The 11,993-nt window shown below is 47.0% G+C and overlaps 1 protein-coding gene across 1 annotated transcript; it reads left to right on the top strand.

Moving 5' to 3' along the window:
* Positions 1-8,570: 8,570 nt before the first annotated feature.
* SAT1 (spermidine/spermine N1-acetyltransferase 1) lies at positions 8,571-11,520 on the top strand. Its single transcript, XM_069873775.1, has 6 exons — positions 8,571-8,813; positions 9,043-9,094; positions 9,192-9,275; positions 10,468-10,569; positions 10,667-10,707; positions 11,006-11,520. The coding sequence occupies exons 1-6, from the start codon at positions 8,748-8,750 to the stop codon at positions 11,174-11,176; spliced, it is 516 nt and encodes a 171-aa protein (XP_069729876.1). The 5' UTR covers positions 8,571-8,747; the 3' UTR covers positions 11,177-11,520.
* Positions 11,521-11,993: the final 473 nt, after the last annotated feature.

The raw sequence follows: 11,993 nt of genomic DNA, 5'->3' as shown, positions 1-11,993 counted from the left end.
ACCTCTGGGAGCTGGATAGATCCACTCGGGGCTAGGACAGAAGCACTGGGAGCCAGGCAGAAGCGCTGGAGTGGGGGCAGAAGCACTGGGAGCTGAGCAGAAACACTGGGGCCGGGGCAGAAGGGCTAGGAGTGGGGGCAGATGCACTGGAGCGGGGGCAGATGCTCTGGAAGCCGGGGCAGAAGTGCTGGGGCAAGGGCAGAAGGGCTAGAAGCTAGGGCAGATGCACTGGAGTGGGGGCAGATGTGCTGTAGTGGGGACAGATGCTCTGGGAGCCAGGGCAGGTGTGCTGGGAGCCAGGGCTATAGCATTGGAGCCAGGCCAGAAGCACTGGAGCAGGGGCAGATGCAGTGGGGCAGGGGCAGAAGCTCTGGGGCAAGGGCAGAAGGGCTAGAAGCTAGGGCAGATGCACTGGAGTGGGGGCAGATGCTCTGGGAGCCGGGGCAGATGCGCTGGGAGCCAGGGCTATAGCATTGGAGCCAGGCCAGAAGCACTAGAGCAGGGGCAGATGCAGTGGGGCAGGGGCAGATGCTCTGGGAGTCAAGCAGAAGCACTGGGAGCTGGGGCAGAAGCGCTGGAGCCAGGGCAGATGCAATGCAGCAGGGGCAGATGCACTGGGAGCTGGGGCAGATGCGATGGGGCAGGGTCAGAAGCACTGGGAACAGGGGCAGATGCTATGGGAGCTGGGGCAGATGCGATGGGAGCAGGGGCAGATGCGATGGGGCAGGGTCAGAAGCACCGGGAGCAGGGGCAGATGCTATGGGAGCTGGGGCAGATGCGATGGGAGCAGGGGCAGATGCGATGGGGCAGGGGCAGATGAGATGGGAGCTGGGGCAGGAGCGGTGCAGCCGCGGTAGAAGCTCTTGGGACCCCCGGTTCGAATCCCCCCAGGGCAGAGTGAGACCTGGGCTCCTGCCTTGGCCGGTCACTTGGTGGCACTGTGAGGGAAGGCAATCGAGAGCCGTGGTATTGTCTAGGAAGAAAACGCTGCTCAGTTAAATAAGTTGTGCCTTTTCCACAAGCGAATAATTAACAAATGTAATTCATTTAGAACGATTTCAGCTTGGAGAAGAGGAGATTGAGGGGAGACCTCATCACAGTCTGCAGCTTCCTCACAAGGGGAAGAAGGGAAGCAGGCGCTGAGCTTTTCCCTCTGGCAAGCAATGATAGGACCCGAAGCAATGGTTGGAAGGTGTGCCAGGAGAGGTTTGGGTTGGACACTAGGAAAAGTTTCTTCACCCAGAGGGTGGTGGAGCACTGGAAGAGGCTCCCCAGGGGAGCACCAAGCCTGGCAACGTTCCAGAACCACTTGGACAATGCCCTTAGACACATGGTGTGAATGTTGGGGTTGTCCTGTGCAGGGACAGGAGTTGGACTTGATCCTTGTGGGTCCCTTCCAACTCAGGACATTCTATGATTCCATTACTTTCATTATTGGGAACTGAAGAACCTGAGAGCAGAGAGGACAATGGACCTGCCCCAGGTTCTGAGGGGAGAGAGGCAGCTCCTGCTCTGCACAGAAGCACCATGGGGCCAGGAAGGATCCAAATTCCTAATGGTGTTGGCACCTTGAAGTGTATATAGGTATATATAGGTATTTATAGGTGTACATATAGGTATATAGTGTATATAGGTGGCCAGGTGCAGCCCCTGGCTTTCTCACTAACCAGAAAGTATGTTGTTTCCAATGGTCCTCTAAATTTGCTAATAAAATAGTGCTTGTAGGGCACATGAGCTAGTAATGAAACTGTTAAATATACTTTGCTAAGGACTCAGCAAAAACACCACTGAGATTTGTACGAGGATGTGAGAAAACGGATGTTCTGGCATGCTGTGAAAGTACACCAACCAGGTTATTCATTATTTGCAAGAATAATACCTCATCAGTCATTTTTCCTCTATCACCTTTTTTTTGATAAATTACTTCTAAACAAACTAAACTAAGGCTATGTGAATTATCTGGGTTTGCAGCCAAGAAAGCCAACCATATCCTGTTGTGTGGATACACAGCTGGAACTTGAAGCCCAGAAAGCCAAGCGTATGCAGCAGTGTGACCAGCAGGCTCAGGGAGGTGATTCTGCCCCTCTACTCCTCTCGTGAGACCTCACCTGAAGTACTGTGTTCTGCTCTGGAGTCCTCAGCACAGGAAAGACACGGATCTGCTGGAGAAAATCCAGAGGACATGATCTTAAAGCTGGAGCACTTCCCCATGAGGGCGGGCTGAGAGAGTTGAGGTGGTTTAACCTAGGGAAGAGAAGGCTCCGGGGAGACCTTATAGCAGACTTCCAGTACTTAAGGGAGGCCTATAAGAAAGCTGGAGAAGGGCTCTTTATCAGCAAGTGCAGCAATAGGATGAGGGGTAACAGTTTTAAAGAGGGGAGATTTAGATTAGATACTAGGAAGAATTGTTTTCCTGTAAGGGTGGAGAGGCATTGGAACAGGCTGCCCAGAAGTTGTGGATGCACCATCCCTAGAGGTGTTCAAGACCAGGTTGGATGAGGCTTTGAGCAACCTGACCTAGTGGAAGGTGTCCCTGCTTATGATAGGAGGGTTGGAACTGGATGATCTTTAAGGTGCCTTCCAACCTAAACCATTCTATGACTTTATGAAAAATAGGATTCATATCTCTTTAATATGAAACTTGTAATAGGTGGCAGTTTTCCTGTTGAAAGACTGAGAGACTGAAGTTGCACACTTTGCACACTGAGCTAAATCCACCCTGAATCAACTCTTGCTACTAGCCCAGTTTTTCTCTCATGGATGTGATGTGAGCGCTTCCCTCCTCTTTCATGACCACATAACCAGGCCTGGTGGGTGAGCCTCACTTGTGGAGAAAGCAGAGAGCAGGCAGGGTGGCAGACACACCACTGTAGCTAAAAGGCTCCTCTCAGCTGGCCTACACCCTCGCACATCTTACTTACATGTCCCATCCCCAACTACAGACCTTGTATACACCAGCCCATACTGTCACACACCTCTTGCTACCTGACCACGCACAGGCCAGCTCTGCACGTCTGCAGAGGAAAAGGTTGAGAGTGCTGTTGGGAAGCTTCTCGTTCACCTGGTCATGGGAAAAAATGTAGAAAACGGGTATATGGGTGGGTGCAGAAGTTTCAAAAACCAAGATGCCATGAGGAGAATGAGTTCTGGATGGAGCAAAAGACTATACCAAAAGACAAAAAGTTGTATAAGAAAAATGCCTGCTCATCTTGGGAATTTCCATTAGTTTTAAGGAAAAAGATATTACATTCTCTGTATTTCTCCTTAGAGCCTGAGATATTGCACCTTCAGAACACTGATTTAAGTATATCACAGGATCGGCACCAAAGAGATTTCTACTGAACCCAAAACATAAAAGTTACAAAACTGATGCCTGGTTTATTTTTTTCCCAACATTTCTTTCCTATAACTTTTATACTCCAAATTATTTGCATGCATGATGTAGATGTTTCTGGATGCAAGCAGATAACTAGTCACATCTATATCCCAAATTAATCAGATTGAATAATTACAAATGAGATATGAGATATATCAGCTTACAGAATCACAGAATCACAGAATAACCAGGTTGGAAGAGACCCACCGGATCATTGAGTCCAACCGTTCCCATCAAACACTAAACCATATCCCTCAGCACCTCATCCACCCGTGCCTTAAACACCTCCAGGGAAGGTGACTCAACCACCTCCCTGGGCAGCCTGTTCCAGTGCCCAATGACCCTTTCTGTAAAGAATTTTTTCCTAACGTCTAGCCTAAACCTCCCCTGGCGGAGCTTGAGGCCATTCCCTCTTGTCCTGTCCCCTGTCACTTGGGAGAAGAGGCCAGCACTCCTCCTAGAAACAGGGTTCTAATGACCTAAAGTATGTCTTCAAAGATAATAATGCAAAAATATGGTCCTTTAATTTCCAGCATATTGAAATTCATGTAGTTTTCTTATATGAAACTGAATTTTGTGTTGGTCCCAAATTCTGAGCAGTGCTATTGCAGTATTTATTTACTATTCTGTACTATTCTGATAGAAATTAACTTTTTTTCTCTGCACAGCCTATTGTTGATAAAATGTAATTGTAAGCTGCTTGAAAAAAAAATGTCAGGAAGCAACTGCGGACTCATAAATATCAATGCAAGATCCGAGTATGAAAAAGAAATCATTCAGTTGAAAATGCTAAGCATCTTGAATGTTTCCCAAAGACTAGTCTGGAAAAATATCAAGTCAAAACTGAATATGAATTGCATTTTCTGTATTTTGCTCCACAGATTTGACAAGATGGTATAATTTGGATATACAATTTGGGGATATAATTTGGATTGCAATTCTTGAAAACAGTACTGCAATGAAAAATTATTAACTTGTTGCATTTTAATGTGGAAGAGGCAGTTCTTTTTTACCAAGAGAGAAGATTTGAAGCATGAGAGAGTCATTCATATAGGAATTCAAGGAATCTTCCTAGCGAAGGAGGAAATGAAAATTTAAAATACCAGATGTAAAGGAGAGTTTGATTAGTTGAACAGTAAAGAAATCAAGCTGGTGCCCACTCTCAGCCTTCTTCTCCAGCCTCCAAGATAAGAGGATACTCAGAAATTTAGATGCAAATAAAAATATGTTAACAGTACAAGTGTCCAGCTGAGGTCCCATAACTCCAAATAAATTGTTTGCATCGCCACGAAAGGATCTTGAGGAACTAGCACTGCCATTTCCTGTAGCTTGAGACTACATGAGACCTCTGTCTCTGAAGAGGATGTGGGGAAAGCTTGTCTCAAGAAGATATGTAGTATTCTGCTGCTTTTATAAATGCTAGTTCCTGTTGCATGCTAAAAAAGAAAATGCTGCTTGCTGTTTCACACAAAATTTTCTGTCTCCCCACTTACTTGTAAGATTTAGGGAGGAGATAAAATGAGAAGGCACACAATCTTTTTAGATAACTCTAACCATTCTACCCCTCAAAGATGGAAGCACCAGCCCTCCTGGTGGAAATGCAGATGGACTCGCAGAAGGTTCCGCATGGAAGTACCTGCTGGCTGGCAAGACGAGTGAGCTAATTCAGACTTCAGTGTATATTTCATTAAAACAGGTTATTTCAACATCAGCATCAGTTTACCATAAACAAATTTGCTAACCACTTTCCAGCATACATATTTGCATAATTTGAGAGAAACTTAATCCTTTGCAGGGCGCTTACCAGTACTTATTCCCTTGGGGAGAAGTGCAAATAAGCAGGCTGACCACTCCAGGATAAAATCTGTGCCCTACACGAGTCATTAGAGATTGCGCCACTAACCTCAGCCACGCCAAGATGAAACGAAACCTGCTGAAAGACAAACGGACCTGAGACAAAAGGAAGAAACTGTAAAGTACAACACTCATCGGTCTCATTCATTCACAAATCTGAGAACCTCTTTGTAAAATATTGTTACCCTTTTTATTGATCTTATTCTGAAAAAATGACCTCTGGTAAAATGTAACTAAATTGCAGAATAATTGCAGCATGGTCTCAGAGATCTTGATGTCTTAATTATATATTTTCCCTTTTCCTTTTTTTTTCAATACTCTGCATATTGTTTCATGAAATGATTTTTGATACTTGAGGAAATTTTTTAATATTTTTTTCCTCTGCCTTGTGAATTTGAAAATTAACTCCCATGACCTCTGTTCACCAGGGTAACACCAGTACACTCTGAGCAAGTTAAAGCAGGACTTTCAAAAACAGCCAAGGGGGAAAATGCATTGTGTCTGCTGAAAGTTCAGCTTCTAAAATCATATGACTTTTCTGACCTGAAAATGAAAGAAAACAGGCACCTTCTGCTCTTACACAACAGTAGGTTTCCTGACAGCATGACTTCCTCATTGTGAAATGCAAAACAACAAAAGTTAACACAACACAGACACTGTTAAGTCCTTCACAGAGACAGTGCTCCCCATTTCTGATCCCAGTCAGATAATTTCTAGGGATAGAAACAATGTGTATTCGTTAAATGTGTGTAGTTAGGCTGAGTCTATTCTTTGCCAGTTTAATCAGATTCAGTCTCCCTAACAAAAAGCCCTGTCCTGAAGGATTTCCAAATCCATAAATGCTGAAACAAATCTTGTCTACCACCAGCCATTGGCTGTAGCTTTATGTTTTGGAAATACTTCTGGTTTTGGGGCATATTCATCTTTGCTCCAGTAGAGGAGGAAACGGAGCCAGTTAGGGTGTTTGTGTAAATCCTAAATTATTGCAGGACTCTAGGCACTTTCCACTGCATGCCAGAGGATTTTCTTGGCTAACACCAGCCAAGAGAATACACACTTCCTTATACAGTTCTCATGTAGTATCAAGTTCCATGCTGGCCCGTCTGTCTAAATGAAGATGAACCTCGTAAGTTGTTGTATACGCTGAAAAATACAGTGTGAGTGTTGTGTGTTTGGGAATCCAGGTTTTAAGGACTGTTAACTCTACAGCAGTAGCATGATGTAGTCTTTTTGTATATCCCAAATCACTCTTAAAACAAGTCAGATTAAGCTAAATGGAAAATAATAGAACCATAGGATGGTTTCGGCTGCAAGGGACCTTAAAGATCACCCAGTTCCAACCCTCCTGCCATGGGCAGGGACACGTGCTTCCACTGGATCAGGTTGCTCAAAACCTCATTCAGCCTGGTCTTGAACACTTCCAGGGATGGGGCATCCATGACTTCTCTGGGCAGCCTGTTCCAGTGCCTCTCCACCCTTATAGGAAAAAAATTCTTCTTAAGATCTAACCTCGGTCTCCCCTCTTTAAGCTTAAAAACATTACCCCTCATCCTACCTCTATACTCTCTGATAAAGAGCCCCTCCCCAGCTTTCCTGTAGTCCCCTTTAAGTACTGTAAGGTCTCCTGGAGCCTTCTCTTCTCCAAGCTGAACAAGCCCAGTCTAAGAATGGACAGGATAGTTCTGAAGTTTATAGAAGAGGGTGAAAAGAAAACCATGCATATGCCTGCCAAACAACTATACTATTCCTCTGAGTGGCCTGTGTGGTAGGTGTATAGACACGCATGGTTATCTGGATCGGGGTCCAGCTCTTGGTCTGCAGCGCACATCAACATCTGTAGGTGACGGAAGAGCTGAGCTGGGGATGATGCCTCCATCCTTTCGTGCTCCAAAGACATTTTCAGGTGTTTATTCCAATTTAATTTCTTCATCACACCCACCTGTCTCCTCAGGGACATCTGTGCCTCCATCAGGAAGGAGTCTCAGCCTCCGTTACAGTGTTTTGAGAACACTCCTGTCCTTTGTTCTTGTCCCAGCGTAGCTGCTGAACTGGGTCTGTTATGGTGCTTGTGTGTGGCTGGAAAACTTCACCAGCCCAAAGTGCAACTCGAGTGTTTTGAACAGTTACTTATCAGGACACTCATGTCCAGGGCCATACCTGTATCAGAAACAGTGTGACCAGCAGGTCCAGGGAGGTTATTCTCCCTCTGTACTCGGCACTGGTGAGACCGCTCCTCAAATCCTGTGTTCAGTTCTGGGCCCCTCACCACAAGAAGGATGTTGAGGCGCTGGAGCGAGTCCAGAGAAGAGCAACAAAGCTGGTGAAGGGGCTGGAGAACAGGCCTGATGAGGAACAGCTGAGAGAGCTGGGGTTGTTTAGCCTGGAGAAGAGGAGGCTGAGGGGAGACCTCATTGCTCTCTACAACTACCTGAAAGGAGGTTGTAGAGAGGAGGGTGCTGGCCTCTTCTCCCAAGTGACAGGGGACAGGACAAGAGGGAATGGCCTCAAGCTCCGCCAGGGGAGATTTAGGCTGGACATTAGAAAAAACATTTTCACAGAAAGGGTCATCGGGCACTGGAACAGGCTGCCCAGGGAGGTGGTTGATTCACCTTCCCTGGAGGTGTTTAAGGCACGGGTGGATGAGGTGCTGAGGGATATGGTTTAGTGTTTGATAGGAATGGTTGGACTCGATGATCCAGTGGGTCTTTTCCAACCTGGTGATTCTATGATTCTGTACCTTGGTCCTGGACACCCCCTGCCACGCCAGGTTTTATAACCAATCAGTACTTGGTATTTCAAGCAAATACTGAGAGTCACAGAATGCCCTGAGCTGGAAGGGACCCGCAAGGCTCATTGCGTCCAGCTCCTTCCCCTGCACAGGACAACCCCGACCTTCACTCCGTGGGAATATTCAAGTGCTTCTGGAATACTGCCGGGCTTGGCACCACGACCGCTCCTCTGAGGAGCCCGTCCCAGTGCTCCACCGCCCTCTGGGTGAAGAACTTTTTCCTCATATCCAGCCCAACCCTCCCCTGGCGCCTCTTCCTGCCATTCCACGGCTTTTTTGGCCCCGGCTCAGGGGCAGCCCGGGCTCCGCCTCTGCCTGCGGCGCCGCCAGGGGGCGCCACCGCGCGGGGGGCGGGGGTTGGGCGGGGGCGAGTCACGCACCACCCCGCAGGCAGCTGTTGCCGGCAGGCTGAGGCAGGGCGCCGGGGGGGAGCGCTCCCATTGGCTGAGGGCGAGCGGCGCGGGCGCTCCCATTGGCTGCTGGGCGGGGAGGGGCGGGGCGCGGGCGCCTATAAATAGGGCGGGCGGAGGCTCGCGGCCGCAGTTGCAGGGGCCGTAGGGGAAGGAGAAGAAGATCCTGCCTACTCAGCGTCGCCGGGACATGCTCGCAGCCTGACTGACCGCAGGTGGCCGCCGCGCCCGGGACACGAATGAAGAAGCAGCTGCTCCTCCTGTTCACGCACCGGGGACTCGTCAGTCGAGGGGGCCGCAGGGGGAAGCGCCGTCGAAAATGGCCTCGTTCAGCATCCGCGCCGCGCGTCCCGAGGATTGCCCCGACATCCTGCGATTGATCAAGGTGCGGAGGGGGAAGGGCTGCGCCCCCTTTCCCCGGGGGGGCTCGCCATGCACCGTTTTCCCCGTGGTGGGTGGCTGAGGTGGGAGCAAATCCACCGCCTTCCCGCAGGAGGGATCGCGGGGGTGGGGGTGGCACCGCTGCCCTTCTCTCTGAGCAAAAACAACCTCTTGCGCAAGGCTGCGGGGTGGAGCTGCGGGGAGAGTCCCGCTGACTTGTCCTTCCCTTCCAGGAATTGGCGAAGTACGAGGAGATGGAGGATCAAGTGGTGCTAACCGAGAAAGGTATAAAAGAAAGGCGCCTGCCCCCCCCCCCGCCCCGGTTAGTAGCGCGGTGACCGGATCCGTGGCTCAGGTGCCGGTTTATTCTGCTTTTTTTTAGAGCTGCTCGAGGATGGTTTTGGCGAGCATCCTTTCTACCACTGTCTGGTCGCAGAAGTGCCAAAAGAACATTGGTCTGCGGAAGGTGAGACTTCCCGATGCTTATTTTTAGATGCTGAATAATACGAGAGGCACCGTATACTTAAATGTTACCTATTATAGCTGAGGTTCCACCAGTGAGTTGATGTAGGAGGAACAGGTTAACCGTTAAATGCAGTAATCTGTAGTGATACCCTGCTGAAGTAGTTGCTAATCCTGGAGGTGTGGGAAGATCAGGTGTAACGTAATGTGCTTGACTCCAATTAATTAAATGGCTTTTCTTGTTTGACCCTGACTTACCTTTATGTAATCCTGTTGAATCACATTTTTTTCTTTAATTTGTCCCCAATCTTCAGGTTACAGTCTCTAGCTTCGCCATGTACATGGCCCTTCCGTGTACATGGATGGGCGGGGAGGTAACTAAAAGATCCGTTACACAATAAAGTAGATGATCATAATATGAGGTAAGGTCTACAGGGACAAGTGCTATTCCCAAACATTTACCAAAGACACAGTAGAACAGAAGTCTTGTTTGCACGCTTCTCTTGCAGTATGTGCAGAGTGTTATGGCAGATGTAGTTAAAATACTCAAGGTTTAGGTTGGAGTGGGCAGCTGCTGGGAGAGTTGCTTTCTCTCCCCTGTTGAGCCACAGAGTTAAAATTGAAGCTATAGCTTGACTTACCTTCACTTCATGGTGCTAAAAGTGAAGAGAATAGTGTGATGCTCTCAGTGGAAGCATAAGCTGAGGTGCTGGAAATGCTGTAAAGGTGGCCTGTGAACATACCTTCTCACACAGTGTAGTTATTGAGGAGAATATGTTGAAAGATCAGTGTTCTTTAGACTGTTTCCCTTGCTAAGAAAGCAGAATTGGGGTGATAATGTAGATTGTGAACTGCTGTATATAAGTTCTTACTTGTATTCCAGAATGGAAATGCTGATAAATCGGTAGGATATGTATTTGTATCAAAAAAAAAAAAAGCCTGTGTCCAGCAAATACTGTGACTCTGTTTTTGAGGATTTCAGGCTATGGCAAGGGGCAATCTTCATTCTACTAGGTTGATACAAGTTTCTCAGAACTCGTATTTTCAGTTGTGTGCTTACTTGTAAACTTCATTCTTAATTCTAACGTAATAGCAAATGTCTGCATGTCACAGAATCTGTATGTTTAAATATGCATGTAAGACTTTATTTTTGCCTTTTAAATTCAGACTAGCTAAAGTTACAACTGTTGTTTTAGGACACAGCGTTGTGGGCTTTGCCATGTATTACTTCACTTATGATCCATGGATCGGAAAACTGCTGTATCTTGAAGATTTTTATGTGATGGCTGAGTATAGAGGTATGCATTACAGAATTGGATGAGTTGCTTCTTGTAGAGCTTTAAAATTAAAACTTAGTTTCTTACTGTGCGTTTTCAATTTTTTTTTTTTTTTTAGGACTTGGCATTGGGTCAGAAATTCTGAAGAACTTGAGTCAGGTATGTCAAAGTATAAACAAGCAGAATTGAGGATGCTTGGCATGGCAGCATTCTTGCTCTTCTGCTTACTGCATGAGAGCTGCTCCTTCAGCACTACTCTAAAGAATTAAAGGAGAAGTGGCAGGAATGTTAGGTGGCTTAAAACGTTGTCTAGAGTCTGTTAAACAGTGACAAATGCTGAAGTGACTGGCAATATGAACTTGATGACTTCTGGTGACACGTAGTAGTCTCACCAGTTCTTACTAGGCTTACGTCTGGGGCTGTTGTCTGAAACCAGTGTTGTCGCATGCTTTTGCAGGTTGCTGTGAAGTGCCGCTGCAGCAGCATGCACTTCCTCGTTGCAGAGTGGAACGAACCCTCCATCAGGTTCTATAAGAGAAGAGGCGCCTCTGATCTGTCCACGGAGGAGGGGTGGAGGCTCTTCAAAATTGACAAAGAGTATCTCTTGAAGATGGCAATGGAAGAGTGAGAGATTATTCCAGCAAATAAATTCTTTCTGCGAATGCGTGCTCTCCGAATAAAGTACTTCTTGCTTTCTGTGTACAGTTTTTAGTGGAATAAAGTAGTGTGGATGCTAATAATGAAAATGCTATGCAGGTGTGGTCATAGAGTAATTGGTACTGTGATCAGGAGTTGAGGCATCTGTGAAGCTGCGTATGTGCTTAATGTGCATCCTTTACCAGTGTGGGCTTGTAATCTTTGTATATGGAAACTTCATTCTTGTAAGTGTCATTCAAATGTGTACAATGTACACACTGGTAGGGTTTGTTTTAATTATTGCCTTTTATAAAAATAAATAGTGTTTTCACTTCATGGTAGTAGTTTTGACTTTAATTCTCACTTGTGGTTGACCAGTAGGTAATGTGCAGGTTAAGACATTCTCTAATTCACCGGAACATTTTCATGAACCAAGAGCATGATTTGCTGCAGTCCCTGAAAGAAAAGGTGTGTTTGTTCTTGCAGGACCCCAGGAGTGACGTTCCCTCTACCTGTGCTGGAGCTGAGCACTTAGAGAGGGGTTTGAGATCAGTCTCTGCTTCCTGGGTGGTGCAGAGCATTCTCTATAGTGAGCATTCTGTGCAAGTGAACTAAATGGGAGCTAAGAGCTGGTTCATTTGCAGCCTTTCAATTAGGCTGCTGGTCTTGGCCCTCTAGAAAGTGACTCCAAAAAAATGAGGAGCTTGTGGTGTTGCTTCCTTGGGCCTTTTCCCCATCATAGCAGAACACCTCAGGCGGGCACTGCCTTAAAGGGGAAGATCCATCTAGCTGTTGGTCCAAACCCGAAT

This window comes from Phaenicophaeus curvirostris, chromosome 1, assembly GCF_032191515.1.
Source record: "Phaenicophaeus curvirostris isolate KB17595 chromosome 1, BPBGC_Pcur_1.0, whole genome shotgun sequence".
Taxonomy (NCBI): domain Eukaryota; kingdom Metazoa; phylum Chordata; class Aves; order Cuculiformes; family Cuculidae; genus Phaenicophaeus; species Phaenicophaeus curvirostris.
Note: the sequence above shows the minus strand (reverse complement) of the source record. Positions and strands in the feature narration are given on the sequence as shown.